General features: G+C 38.0%; 1 protein-coding gene across 2 annotated transcripts in view; it reads left to right on the forward strand.

Annotated features, from left to right (window-relative positions):
• RNF115 (ring finger protein 115) overlaps positions 1-15,348 on the forward strand; it is a 90,759-nt gene that overhangs the window by 42,829 nt on the left and 32,582 nt on the right. For both annotated transcript variants that reach the window (XM_053890378.1, XM_053890382.1), the window contains one exon: positions 6,961-7,172. In XM_053890378.1, coding sequence (XP_053746353.1) covers positions 6,961-7,172 — 212 coding nt within the window. The remainder of the gene's footprint in view (positions 1-6,960; positions 7,173-15,348) is intronic.

Below are 15,348 nucleotides of genomic sequence, written 5' to 3' on the forward strand. Positions count from 1 at the left end.
AAGAACTTCTTAAAATGAAATAATCTTCACCAAAAAAGATGTACATAGGGCAAATAAACATGTAGAAAAATGCTCAACATCAAAAAAAGAAATGCTCAACGTCATTAACCATTAGGGAAATACAAGTTAAAACAACAGTGAAATATACCACTGCACAACTCTCCGGATGGCTAAAATTTGAAAAGCTTGCCATACTAACTCGGTGAGGCTGTGGAACAGCTGAAATTGAATATAAAAATGGCACAATCACTTTAGAAAACACACTAGCTGGCTTTTTTTTTCAAAGATGTATCTGCATATATAAATACGTATACAAATATTCATAGTGACTTTATTTCTAATAGCTAAAAATTAGAAACAATCTAAATGTCCATCAACAGGTGAAAGGTTAGACACATTATGGTAACCATATTATGGAATACTTCTGAGCATAAACCATTGATACATACATGTAAAAATGTGGATGAATGTCAAAATAATTGATTAAAAGAAGCCAGAGTATACACAATATCCCCTTTAAATGAAATTCCAGAAAATATAAAATTCTAGAAAACACAAACCACAGAAAGATCAGTGGTTGCTTAGGGTTAGGGAGGGGTAGGAGGAGGGATTACCTAGGGGCATTAGAATACATTTGGAGGTGATGGTTGTATTCCTTATCTTGATTTAATATTTTCATAAAGTTGTGCACTTTTTCAAAATTGTACTCTAAATTGATTTATCTCTGTGGGACTAGTATTTTTTAAGATATAATTCACATACCACATAATTCACCCATTTAAAGTGTACAATTCAGTGGTTTTAGTATGTTCATAGTATACAACCATCCCCACTAATTCTAGAACTTTTTCATCACCCCAAAAAGTAACCCTATGCCCATTAGTAGTCACTCCTTTTTCTCCCCAGCTCCCTCAGTCCTAGGTAAGACCACCAATTTATTTTCTCTGTGGATTTGCCTATTTGGGACATTTTATATAAATCATACATTATGTGACTTTTGTGACTGATGTTTTTCACTTATAATGTTTTCAAGGTTCATCCATGTTGTAGCATGTATCAGTACTTTATTTTTTTCAATTTTTTTATGGCTGCATAATATTTCAATTGTATGGCAAAACAGTATTTCGTTTATTCATTCATCAGTTGGTGGGCATTTGGTTGTTTATACTATTTAGTTGTTATGAATAATGAATATTTGTGTACAGATTTTTGTGTGACCATATGTTTTTCAGTTTTCTTAGGTATATGACTAGGTGTGAAATTGTTGGGTCATATGGTAACTCTTTAACTTTTGAGGAACAGACCATAGTATTTTAAGAGGTGCTCATCTGATCATGGTTAGCGTACAGCAGATTGTGCTAAATGGAAAGTACTGCCCATTCTGGGTTTTTTGTTTTTTTTTTAAATTTTTTTTTTTAACGTTTATTTATTTTTGAGACAGAGAGACAAAGCATGAATGGGGGAGGGTCAGAGAGAGGGAGACACAGAATCTGAAACAGGCTCCAGGCTCTGAGCTGTCAGCACAGAGCCCGACACGGGGCTCGAACTCACGGACTGCGAGATCATGACCTGAGCCGAAGTCCGCCGCTTAACCGACTGAGCCACCCAGGCGCCCCTTTTTTTGTTTTTTGTTTTTGTTTTTGTTTTGAGAGAGAGAAAGCACGCAGGTGGGGGAGAGAGACAGAGAGAGAGAGGGACAGAGGAGCTGAAGCAGGCTGTGCACTGACAGCAGCAAACCCCACTTGGGGCCCAAACTCTTGAACCGTGAGATCATGACCTGAACCAGAATTGAGATTCAACGGACTGAGCCACCTAGGTGCCCCACATCCTGTTTTTTTGTATTGAAATACATAAATATTTCAGTCCATGTATTTTCAGAAGCATTGTCTTTTTACCTGCATTCATAATAACATTTCAGTTAAAAAAAATTTTTTTTTAATATTTGTTTATTTTTGAGAGTGAGAGAGACAGAGAATGAGTGGGGGAGGGGGCAGAGAGAGGGAGGGAGACACAGAATCTGAAGCAAGCTCCAGGCTCTGAGCTGTCAGCACATAGCCTGACGCAGGGCTTGAACCCATGAACTGTGAGATCATGACCTGAGCGGAAGACGGACACTCACCTGCCTGAGCCACCCAGGTGCCCCAACATTTCACTTTTTCAAGCAAAACTTGTCAAACAAACGGTCTCTGTGATTCTTTTAAATGTTTCACCCAAACTTTGTAATAGTGTTCTCTGTTTTTACTTGTGTAAGCCATGTTCTGAATACCCAGTTTTGTATATGAGCTATTTTTTTCCTCTTATGCTTGTCTAAGTCTGCTCAGAGGCAAATGACCTGAAACTGTTCTTATCTTGGTGTTGATTTGGTATACATTTGTGTAATGCATTTTTTATCCTGTGTTCTGTGGTCAGGGTACGCTATTATTTTGGGACAGGTACATTGATATTATTTGTTTGCACTAATTTGTGGTTTCCAGACAAGTAACAAAATGCCTTATGCTGATGTTGAAGCTGCTTCTGAACTTGGGTTCCTTCAGAATTTTTACATGTGTTAGATGTGGTAACAATTTGTATATAATTATCAATGCATATTATTGATATTATGGTCTTGGTGCTTGATTTTTCTTCTATTCAAATTTTCACATATTTAGTTTTATTATTGAGAGAGGGAGAGCGTGTGTGCTTGAGCAGGGGAGGGGGCGGAGAGAGAGAGAGAGAGAGAGAGAGAGAATGAGAATGAGAATGAGAATGAGAATGAATCTCAGGTAGGCTCCATGCTCAGTGTAGAGCTCAACATGAGGCTCTGGGGTCATGCCCTGAGCTGAAATCAGGAGTCGGACGTTCAGCCAGTGGAGCCACCCGGGTGCCCCCATAGTTAGTTTTTTCCTTTGGAGAGTTTTCTGTGAGCAAACTTTATGGAATTTTATTCGTATAGTACAGGAACTGTACATTTCCTATAGTTTATGTGAGTTGGATGTTGGAGAACATGGAGGGGGTCATACTTTTTCACTTATTAAAGGCAAGTGTAGTTTTGGATATTTAAATGTTGCATTTACCTTGGAATTTGGAGTCAAGAAAAACTTTGTGTTGTAAACCACTTTTCAGACTAGAAGCAAGTGATCTTTACCAGAGGGGGCTGTCACTAGAAAACAAAGGGAAATAAATCTGATATGATAAGAAGTACAAATGGCATTTAAAATGAAAAGGTGCTTTATCTCATTAGTATTTAGAGAAATCTTATTTATGTTTTTCTTATCAGATTGGACATTAGAAATTTTAAAAATTTGTTAAAAAATAGTATTGGCAAGAGTATGGAGAATGTAAGCTCTTATACTCTGGTAGGAGTATAGATTGGTATAGCCCTTTGGAGGATAGTTTGGTACTATCTAACAAAATTTAAAATACTCAGTAATTTTATTTCTGTGCTTTCCATAAGAAAGAAAGAATGCTTCCTACTACATTTTATGGGGCTAGGATAACCTGATAGCAAAACCAGACAAGGATAGGACACAAAAGGAAAATCAGAAGCCAATTCACTTGATTGTAGATGGAGAAAACCCCAGAATAGAGTCCAGCAATCTACTGTGTTCATCCTAAGAATTCAAGGTTGGGTTAATATTAAAGGCTAGAAGCAGTGATAACATTTAAGGAGAGAGAGACGCCTGGGTAACTCAGTCAGTTGAGCATCAGCTTTGGCTCAAATCACGATCTCACAGTTCGGTTCGTGAGTTTGAGCCCTGCATTCGGTGAGCTTGTGCACCGGGCTCTGCACTCTCTCTCCCTCTCTCTCTGCCCCTCATGGGATTCTTTCTCTCACCCTCTCTCTCTGCCCCTCAATCACTTGCGCGCTCTCTCACTCAAAAATAAATAAGTTAAAAAAAAATGAAGGAGAAATTAAGACATTCCCAGATAAACAACGTTTCAGGGAGTTCATTGCTAATAGATAGGCCTTCTATATAAGATATGCTGAAGGGAGTCTTTCAGGCTCACTACAGACCTATTGAATTTACTTTCTGGAGTAGGGCCAAAGAATATACATTTTAAACAAACCCTCCTGTTTATTCTTACACACCAGAAACAAAAACAGAAACAAAAATCTTACAGTGAGATGCCATTTTCAATCTAGTAGGTTGGTAAAAACTAAAAAGAAAAAAGACCTATGATATTTAGTGCTTGCCAGGATCTGGTGCAATGGAAACTCTTGGTGGATGTGTGAATTGGCACAACTACTTTGGAAGACAGTTTGGCATTGCCTTGTAAAGTAAAGACGTATAGACCATATAAAGTTGTATATGTCTTACCAACGGAGAGACCGTTCTGCCTCTGTAGCCGAAGACACATACATGAATGTTCACACTGGCTGTTATAGCAAAAACCTGGAAACAGTAAGATGTTTATTGAGAGGAGAAAAGATTTTAAAAAGTATGGTATAAAGTGTGTGTGAAAATGAATGCACCAACATGTGCAGCCAAGAAAGCAAGTGCTTTCATAAAGCACTTTCATAATCCATAAGGCCCATGTTATTAGGGGTATATGCATTTCTAGTGAAACTATGAAGAAGAGGGGATGATAAAAAAATTACGGGTAGTGGTTAACTCTGGAGGTTGGGGCAGGGAGGGACACAGGGTTTCGGTGGCTTTAGTGACCTGAACTAAGAGATGGTTACATGGGTATATATTTTATTTTCTTATACCTCATTTATTATGTTATTTTAGATGTATCAAATACTAGAGATCATAGTAAAAATGGTAAAGACTAGATAAAATACAAAACATCCAGGCTATGCTACTGTTGAAAAGAATGATATGACAGTGTGTGTTCTAAGTCAGTGCAAGCCTTTTTTTCCCCTCCATGGCTTTTATCCCTTATGTAACATTTGCAGTTTGTCTTCCTTTGGGGGGAGGGGTAGTGTCTTTTCCCACTTACAAATGAAATCCATTAGGGCAGAGGTTCTTTTTTTTTCTTTTAAAAATTTTATTCATTTCTGCATCTTAACAGTTCCCAGAAAGTGATTGGGACAGAGTACATGCTAAACAAACATTTGTTGAATGAGAGAGAGAGAGAGAGAGAGAGAGAGAGGGAGGGAGGGAGGGGGAGGGAGTGTGTGTGCGTGTGTGTGAACACTTATATTTAAAGATTGGAATTCTATACACCAAAGTAACCTCTGAGTAGGAGAGTAGAATTAGGGGTAGGAATTGGTCATGGCTGAATGGAGACTGGATTGCACTTCATATTTTATATCCTGCGTTCACATTTTTGTAACATTGATTGTGTATTTTTTAATTAAAAAGGAAGGAAACATCTTTGAAAATCAAGAAGCAAAATGTAAACTGGAAAAAATAGCAAAAAATAACATTATTGACAAACCTAATCAAGAGTTGTTTAATTTCAAGAATTGAGTATGTTGAGACTAGAGTGGGGTCTGGAATCAGCTCAGCTTTTTTTTTTTTTTTTTTTTTTTTTAAATGTTTTTATTTATTTTTGAGACAGAGACAGAGCATGAGCAGGGGAGGGGCAGAGAGAGAGGGAGACACAAAATCCGAAGCAGGCTCCAGGCTCTGAGCTATCAGCTCAGAGCCCAACGCAGGGCTCGAACTCACGAACTGCAAGATCAGGACCTGAGCCGAAGTCAGATGCTTAACCGACTGAGCCACCCAGGCGCCCCGAGAATCAGCTCAGCTTTAACTTGCACCTGTGCTGCTGACCCTTTGTAGAGGAGGCCGTTGTTAGTATGGGTCTCTGGAGGAAATGTTTAGTCTGGAGATGAGCTGTGAGGATTTTAAGACCTAAGGTCATGTGCCGAGCAGTTTTGTCTCCCTATTATTATATATACATTAAATATAGGTTTGTCTGTTTGATTTAAAACTTTGCAACAAAACAAAAAGACAGGATGTGACCAGGATTATGTACTTGGTTGGATGGAGTGAAATAAGTAGTGTTGTTCTATGGAACTCTTAAAGTATCTGGTGTACAGGTAAATAAAATTTAAATTATTTTAGTGGTGGTTTGTTTTTTCCATTCACTCTTTGTTGAATAATCCCTTTGCCAAACCCAACAAACACACATCCCCACCCCCAGTCCTCTCCCTATACCCCCAACAACACCCTTTTAATGATAAAATAAAAGTATATACAACAGAACGGTCTTAACAGATATTTCTACACTGTCTTGTTAAAGCTTTGACAATACCCCTTTTTGATGTAGCTTCTAGATCCAAGAGAAGTATTTTATAGACCTCTGTCTCCACTCTGTGGTGACGGTGCTTTTTTACAAGTGTATGTAAATATAGCCATTTTATTTAAATCTTAGATTATTATATAGTAGAAATATGGATGTCATTTGTGATAAAATAGAAGAATATAACATTGATCTAAATGGTTGCTTATGCTTAGGACAGAAGTCCATGATCATCTCTGGCTCACATTTTTACTTCAGAAGGGGAACTGGTCAGAGGCCTGTGGATATGAGCTCAGTGTTAAGGAAGGGGTCCAGCTTTTGGTTCGTTTCTATATGAAGGAAATGAAGTTTCTTAGTATGTAAACCCCAGCCTCCATGCTTGCATTTGAAAGGTATCTCTTTTCTCCTCCATAGACTTGAGGAAACGTATACTTCTTTAATTTTTTAAAGTTTATTTCTATATTTTGAGAGCATGCATGCGAGTCAGGGAGGGGCAGAGAGAGAGAAGGAGAGAGAGAGAGAATCCCAAGCAGACTCTACACTATCTGCACAGATATGGGCTTTATCCATGAACTATGAGCTCATGACCTAGGCCTAGATCAAGAGTCCGACACTTAACTGACTGAGCCACCAAGGCGCCCCAACATATACTTCTTTAGTTTGGAGCTGCTTAATTTCAAAGTGTTAAAAATTATTCCTCTCTTTTTTCAGTATTTGTTCTTACCATTTCCTCTTTCCTCTGATCTTGAAACGAGTAATGTGTTCTTTATTTCTGTTTTTTACTAGCTCTGGGAACATTTGGACCACACGATGTTTTTCCCAGACTTCAGACCATTTCTAAGTAGCAGTCCACTGGACCAAGATAATAGAGCCAATGAGAGGGGTCACCAAACTCATACCGACTTCTGGGGACCAAGTCGGCCTCCACGGCTGCCAATGACTCGAAGATATAGATCGCGGGGAAGTACTCGTCCTGATAGATCCCCAGCTATTGAAGGGTGAGTGAGTGTTTTTAAGTTCTCTTTAATGGTAGTTTCAGTGAAGGACGTATTGGCTTAATCTAATCCTTATAGGTTCTCATACTTCTTACCTTTATGGATAAGATGGAGATCTATAGAAAGAAGGAAGGTGAAGTTAAATTGAATGTCTTTACTCAACTACTACCAGTTAACGAGTGATGATAAACTAAAGGATGATGAAACTAATGCTATAGGTCTCTGGTTAATTTTATTATTAGTGTCTCAGATTAATATATAGGTGATACATTTGTTTATCAAAATTTCAGAAGATATGGAGAGGGAGGGATATCCAATATATTGGGTGACATTAGGATTCAAAAAGACCTCAGCAAGTTGGAGCAATGGACTTAATATGAAATTTACTAGGAATAAATGCAGAGTCTTGTCTAATTGTATTAGACACTGGAGATACAGTGGTGAGCAAAACAGATGCTGGCGCTTGATCTCATGTAGGAATAATAGATTTTGTAAATGTTTGCCATATGCATAGGACTGTGCTTAATGCTTTCTCTGCTTATCTTATTTAATCCATATGGACTAGTAGGTGCTATTGCTGTTCTCCATTTATATAAGAATAAACTGAGACTCAGATAAATAAAATAACCTGGATCAGTGGTAGAGCCAGGATTTACTTGAACCCAGGGATATATAAATCTAGTGCTGCATGGCAGCCACTAGCCACATGTGGTTATATCAATTTAAATTAATTAAAAGTTAATAAAACTCAAAATTCTTCACACAGCCATATTTCAAGGGCTCAGTAGCTACAGATAACTAGTAGTTACCATATTTTACAGCACTCATAGAACATTTCCATTATCTCAGTCCTATTGGACAATGCTGTTCTAGAGCCTGTACTCCCTCACACATACACACAACTTCTAGGTTTTATTATTAATAGTTTACTATACTTATCACCTACCTATCCATCTGTTTGTCCATTAGTTCATATTATATCTTATAAATTTCAAAGTTAGTTGTAGACATTTCTTCTTAGGACAGTCATAGAATATAGGAAATCTAATTTAATGGCATTGTCTAGGACGAAAACCAAAAAATCTTAGACCATTATAAGAATGTATGGTGCTTAGAGGTAAATCTGTGCCAGTTAAACTGCATATAGATTACTTTAGCTGCTCTACCTAGTGTGGATTGCATTGTTGAACCTAGCTAGTTCTTCTCAAATTTTACTTCCTATGCACTTTTTTTTTCTCCCACCCACTAAACTGCCAATTTTGGATCCGTGTTGTGGTTTGCTTTTCCTTGCTCCTCCCCTGGGGGATGGCTGAGCACTGCTGGAAGAAAATCATTAAGTGTGCCCGTCGATGCCCCTGCAACTGGCAAAGTATATTTAATCTTCATTAGACTGTCAGTGCTTTTGATTAGTCTTTTAATTTGCATTCCCCTCAGGAAATATTTTGATCTTTCACCAAATTTCATTCCAGATTTCCCATCTGGTAGGCTGATTCTCAGCAGCTGACTTATATTCTTCATTTTGAAAATTGAGGCCTTAGACATGAACTCCCAAAAACCCTGTGTCCAGTTTCTGTACCTAATATTTATTTCTCCTTCCAGTCTCCTGAGATGAGGTATCCTTTGTTTTCAAAGTAACTCTACCAGCCCATGTTTCTGATTCATTCTTTACCAGCTTCTTCTGAGATTTAGTTTCATCCATTTTCTTCTCCTTGCTCCCCTTTTCCCCTTTGCTACTCCCCACCCCCCCACACTTCCGCAGCATGGTTTTCAACACTGGCTGTACATTAGTGTCACTGAGGATATTTTAAGAAACACTGATGCCTGGTCCCGGTCCCCAGGGATTCTGATTTAAGTATTCTGAGTGAGATCCAGGCATTGGTAATTTTTAAAACCTTCTGAGGTTATTCTGATTTTAGCCAGAGTTGAGAACATCACTTTAGTTACTGCCCAATCTTACTTCCTTTCTTTTTCAATAAAATTTCCTAAGAGGACTCTGCATTTATTTTGTGTACTTTCTCATCTCTTATTATTACTGTGCTACTATAATTTGGCCCTCCTATCACTAAAATCGCTGGTGACCTTCTAGTTGCAGACCCAGTGGATACTCGGAAATCTTTATTGTTTGGCTCTAACTTACTGAATTCAACATTTTCCTCCCTCTTGAAATTCTCTACTTCTCTGATTTCCATGACAGTAAGTTTTCTCGATCTACCTCTTCTCAGACTTTTCCTTCTTGTGGATATTTCCTAAATATTTGTTTTCCCAAGGTGTTTTCTTTATTCTGATTTTCTTTAGTCTGTAGCAGGGTTCTTAGATTTGGGACTTACTGACATTTTGGACTAGATAATTCTTTGTCGTATGGGGGCTCTCCTGACTTCTGCCTACTACATGTAGTAACCACCCCCCCCCATCCCTCCATTTATTTATGACCACCAGAAATGTCTTCAGAAATTGCCAAATGTCCCTTGAGGGAGCAAAATTTTTGTCTCTCAATTCTTAGGTTCTCTCATAATTCTAATAATTACTTACATACTAAAGATTCTCAGAGCTGTATTTCTATTTTGACCTTTCCCCCTAATGTTAGACTTGAATATATAACCTCTTGTTAGACATTCCCATCTGGATATTCTATAGATGCTCCAACCTCACCAAGATGGAAGCGAAATTCTTTTCTTCCAAACCTGATCCTTTTTCTCTATCTGATTTTGATTGGAAGTACCATTCTCTACCCAATTTAGAAACTGAGACATTAACCTGGACTCTTTCCTTTGTCTCACTCAAGTCTCCAGTCAGTCATTAATTCTTCCTGATCTTTATTTCCTATTTCTCAACTCCTGTTTTGCCTGGCCATTTCCCCTGTAGTTCACATCCACACCTTTTCTTACTTGCCTGCACTCTTGCACTAGCCTCCTGCCTCTTCCTTCTCCTTCAGAGCTCTCCCACATTACCCTTGCAGGATCATATACCTAAACTTTCAAATCTGTATCACTTTCTTATATAACATCCATTCTCATAGGGTTCATAACTTCACATACAAGGTCCTCTGTGTATTTGGACTCTCCCAACCTCTGCAGCCTTGTTCCCTGTCACTTCCTACTTTTCTTTTATTCTGCCAATATAAAGCTTATTCTCTGCATACACCATGCTGTTTCTAGCTTCTTTATCTTTGCTTAATCTGTTTCCTCTGGCAGAAATACCTTTACTGCTTTCTTTCTTTTTTTCTCTTTAATTTTTTTTAATGTTTATTTATTTTTGAGAGAGAGAGTGCAAGCAGGGGAGGGCAGAGAGAGAGGGAGATACAGAATCCAAAGCAGGCTGCAGGCTCTGAGCTGTCAGCACAGAACCCAGTACTGGAGGGGTCGGATGCTTAACTGACTGAGCCACCCAGGTGCCCCCTTTTACTGCTTTCTTAACCCAATTAATCTTCTGGTGAATTTAAGAAACCTCATCTGACCTCAGGACTATATCAAATACCCTTCTTTGTGCTCTCCTAAGGCACCTCACGTACTCCCCTAACATAGTTCTAACTGTGCCAGTTGAAGTTCTATTAATACTAGCTAGCATGCAGGAAGCATACCATGTCAGGCTTGACATTCATAAGCCCATTTAATGTTCCCCAAAACAAGGTGAAGTAGGTACTGTCGAGGAAAATTGAGATTGTACCTTATTAGAGTATATGTTAGTTATCTGTTGTTGCATAACAAATTATCCTAAAACTTGGTGACTTGAAGGGTAATAATCACATATTATCACTCACAGTTCTTTGAGTCAGGAATTCAAACAGAGCAGGAGATAGTTTGTGCTGTGTGATATCTAGGACCACAGCTGGAAGACTTAAAACCTGAGGGCTGAAATCCTTTGCACACCTATTTGTGTACGTGTCTGGTGGTAGTGCTAGCTGGTGGCTGGGCATCTAGTTCATGCTGTCGGCTGGAAAAGCCACACATGACCTTCCTTGTTTTTTGGTTTTTAAGTTATTTATCTTGAGAGCGAGAGCACAAGCAGAGGAAAGGCAGAGAAAGAAAGAGGGAGACAGAGAATCCCAAGCAGGCTCTGTGCTGTCAGCATGGAGCCCAAGGCAGGGCTTGAACTCATAAACCGAGATAATGACCTGAGCCAAAACCAAGAGTCAGATGCTCAACTGACTGAGCCACCCAGGTGCCCTTGACCTTCCTTAGTTTTCAGTCAAGTTTAGTTTTTTTTGTTTTTTTCCCCCCCCAAGATGTCCATTCGTTTGTATTTGTCTGAGTGTTTCTTCATTCAGATTAAATATCTGGACAAGAATATCAAATAAATGATGTATCTTTCTCAGTGTTTCATAACAGAGGGGGCACATGATGTTAACTTGTCCCATCATGGATAATGTTAAGTATGACCATTTGGTTAAGGCAGTGTCTGCTAAATTTTTCTTATAAAGAAAAATTATACCCCTTTTCCTCTGTAATTAATAATCTGGAGTGATACTTGAATATTAAATATCTAGTTCCTAATAGTTTTTTACTTAATGATATTAAAATCTATTGATGATTCTTGCCTGAATTATTACCATAATGGCTATAAAATAATGATTTTTCTATTTCTGTGATTCATCCTACAGATATCAATCTACTGTAAAAGATTTGCTCTTTTCCTTGCCCTATCACCAGTGTACTACTTGTTTATTTTAGAGTGGACTCATGGATTTTATTTTTATTTAATTATTATTCATTTTGATGCTCAAATAATTACAATTTCTCCAGAGGAATTGGATCTAAGCATGGTAGGCAGCCACATCCTTTATTTAAAAAAAAAAATTTTTTTTTTAAATTCTGTATTTATTTTTTGAGAGAGAAACAGAGAGTGTGTGTGGGGGAGAAAGACAGAGAGGGAGACACAGAATCTGAAGCAGATCCAGGCTCTGAGCTGTCAGCGCAGAGCCCAGCACAGGGCTCGAACTCGCTAACTACGAGATCATGACCTGAACCCAGGTGTCCCAGCACATCCCTTTAAGTTAATAAGAGAGTTTGGGTGTCAGAGTAATGTGATCCGCTTGTGTTTCTCTCATTATTAGCTGATAATATCTGGCCGACTGGATGAACACAGTTTCTGCTGGGGTTCCTGTAATGGGAATAAAATTCTTTCAAGAAGATTCTTTTAGTTGTTAAATAGGAATGGGAGACTTATTCTAATTTGTCCTTTCTACTGTGTGAATGCTTAAAAACACAGTATGAATGCCCTTGGGCAGCCTTATATTTTGTCTGCAATCTGAGAGAAAAGGAGAAGCTAACTAGCATTTATTAAATGCCTAGAATTTTCAGGCACTAGGCTATATACACTCTTCTCACAGAGTGCTGGAGCTGGGCCATGTACAGTTAAAATAGGCAGGGGTCAGATTTTAATATCTTTTGCTCAAAAATTCCTTGCCAGATTAATAAAATATCAATGTGAACATATTAGGCTTGATTCAGTCCTCTTGGTTGCTTTGTTTCTTTATTCCATTGGAAATTGTGGTCTACTCTATTATCACATTGTCTCTTTAACTAATAGAGGAAAGAGAAAGAAGTAAGCTTCCTTTTCTTATACGTCCTTTATAGCTAATCATATTACCTTAGTAACGTATAACCTGACTTAATGATGGCTTAAAAAAGAATTTTTTTTAAACACATAACAAGATATCTGTAGCTGGGTGGCAGTAGGATAGTTCAGTATCTTAACCATGTTAGGGTTGGATCTCTGTGATTCTCTTGATCTTTCTGTCATGCTTAACTGCCTTAAAGCCTCAGGAAAGAAGAAAGGGAAAGGGGATAGTATCAGCTTATTTGTTCCTTTTTTCAAAGGAAAGGAAAATCTTTTCTACTCTCCCACTCCCTCCTCTATATCCCCTGCCAAGAAAATTCCACTCACCGGGCACTTTGTCACATGCTCCCCATCCCCAGCTGTAAAGAAAACTGGGAGAGTGTGGATTTAGCTTTTGAATCCTTTGTAGTAGGAGGTGGTAGGGGAGAAGGGTGTTCAGAATGGATTTGGGGTCAGACAGCCAGTGTCTGCTAATTAGCTATTTTCTTTTCTTTCTCTTTTCTTTCTTTCTTTCTTTCTTTCTTTCTTTCTTTCTTTCTTTCTTTCTTTCTTTCTTTCTTTCTTTCTTTCTTTCTTTCTTTCCCTCCCTCCCTCTCTCTCTCTCTCTCTCTCTCTCTCTTTCCTTCCTCCCTCCCTCCCTTCCTTCCTTCCTTCCTTCCTTCCTTCCTTCGGCTTAATGCCCAATGTGGAGTAATTATAGCACAGTTAACATGTATTTTACATTAATGTTTCAGCAGTCTTCAGAAGATTTTGATCTTATTCTTGTAAAACAGGTTAACCATCAGCACTCTCTTCCCTCAATGCAGCCTTTTTTTTTTTTTTTTTTTTTTTTTTTTTTGGTGAGTGTCATGAACTCAGTGATTTTTGGTTCTTAATCAGTGTTTTCTATATTTTAGTCATTTAATTCTTACCTTGTTGATTTCTCCCCCTCTCTATAATTTTTATTATCATTTAAAGTTTTCATTTAAGAAACCTACGTGCTTTTTACCATATTCAGACATACTGCGAAAAGAAGCTTCCTATTATTACCCATGTAAACATTATTGACTATGTAGATGGAAAAACATTTGCCATTAGTAGAAAGTAACCATTAAAGTAAATGTATTAAAAATGAAGCAACATTATCTCATAAGGGGTTAATATCCAAAATACAGAAAGAACTTATACACCTCAGCACCAAAAACCTCTAAAGAATCCGATTAAAAATGGGCAGGGAATCTGAATAGACATTTTTACCAAAAAGACATACAGATGTCCAACACGTACATGAAAAGATGTTCAGCATCAGTAATCATCAGGGAAATGCAAATCAAAATCACAATATGTCACCTCACACCTGTTAGAATGGCTGTTATCATTAAAGACAAGAATAACAAATGTTGGTGAGAATGTGGAGAAAAGAGAATGCACCCATGTGCACTGTTTTTGGGAATGTAAATTGCTGCAGGTGGTATGAAAGACAGTATGGAGGTTTCTCAGGAAATTAAAAATAGAACTACCATTTGATCCAGCAGTTCCATTTCTGGGTATTTGATGAAAATGAAAACACTAATTTGAAAAGATATATGTACAACACCACCCCCTGTGTTTATTGCAGCATTATTTACAATAACTAAGACATGGAAACAGCCTGAGTGTCCATCAATAGATGAATGGATAGGGGCGCCTGGGTGGCTGAGTCAGTTGAGCATCTGACTCTTGATTTCAGCTTAGGTCATGATCCCAGGGTCATGGGATCAAGCCCTGCATTGGGCTCTGCACTGAGCATGGAGCCTGCTTAAGACTCTCTTTCTCCCTCAACCCTTTTCCCCTACTCGTGCTCTCTCTCTTAAAAAAAAAAAAAAAAAAAAAATTGATGGCACTAAAACAGACACTCAGATCAATGGAACAGAATAGGGAACCCAGAAATGGACCCACAAATGTATGGCCAACTAATCTTTGACAAAGCAGTCAAGAATATCCAATGGAATAAAGACAGTCTTTTCAGCAAGTGTGCCAGGAAAAACTGGACAGAGACATGCAGAAAAATGAACCTGGCGGACCACTTTCTTACACCATACACAAAAATAAACTCAAAATGGATGGAAGACCTAAACATAAGATAGGAAGCCATCAAAATCCTAGAGGAGAAAGCAGGCAAAAACCTCTTTGACCTTGGCCACAGCACCTTCTTGCTCAGCACGTCTCTGGATGCAAGGGAAACAAAAGCAAAAATGAACTATTGGGACTTTATCAAGGTAAAAAGCTTCTGCACAGTAAAGGAAACAGCAAAACTAAAGGCAATGGGCGGAATGGGAGAAGATATTTGCAAACGACATATCAGATAAGGGGTTAGTATCCAAAATCTATAAGAACTTATCAAACTCAACACCCAAAAAACAAATAATCCAGTGAAGAAATGGGCAATATATGTTAGGTAACCCAGTATATTAACATTTCAACACATAGTCAATATAAATATTCTTTTTGTTTTGTTTTCCAAATTTTTATTTAAATTCTAATTAGTTAACTTATAGTACAATACTGGTTTCAAGAGGGGGATTTGGTGATTCATCACTTACATAAAACACCCAGTGCTGATCATAACAAGTGCCCTCTGTAATACCCGTTCACCTATTTAGCC

Source organism: Panthera pardus, unplaced genomic scaffold, assembly GCF_024362965.1.
Source record: "Panthera pardus isolate Hobbes unplaced genomic scaffold, ASM2436296v1 HiC_scaffold_11, whole genome shotgun sequence".
NCBI lineage: Eukaryota > Metazoa > Chordata > Mammalia > Carnivora > Felidae > Panthera > Panthera pardus.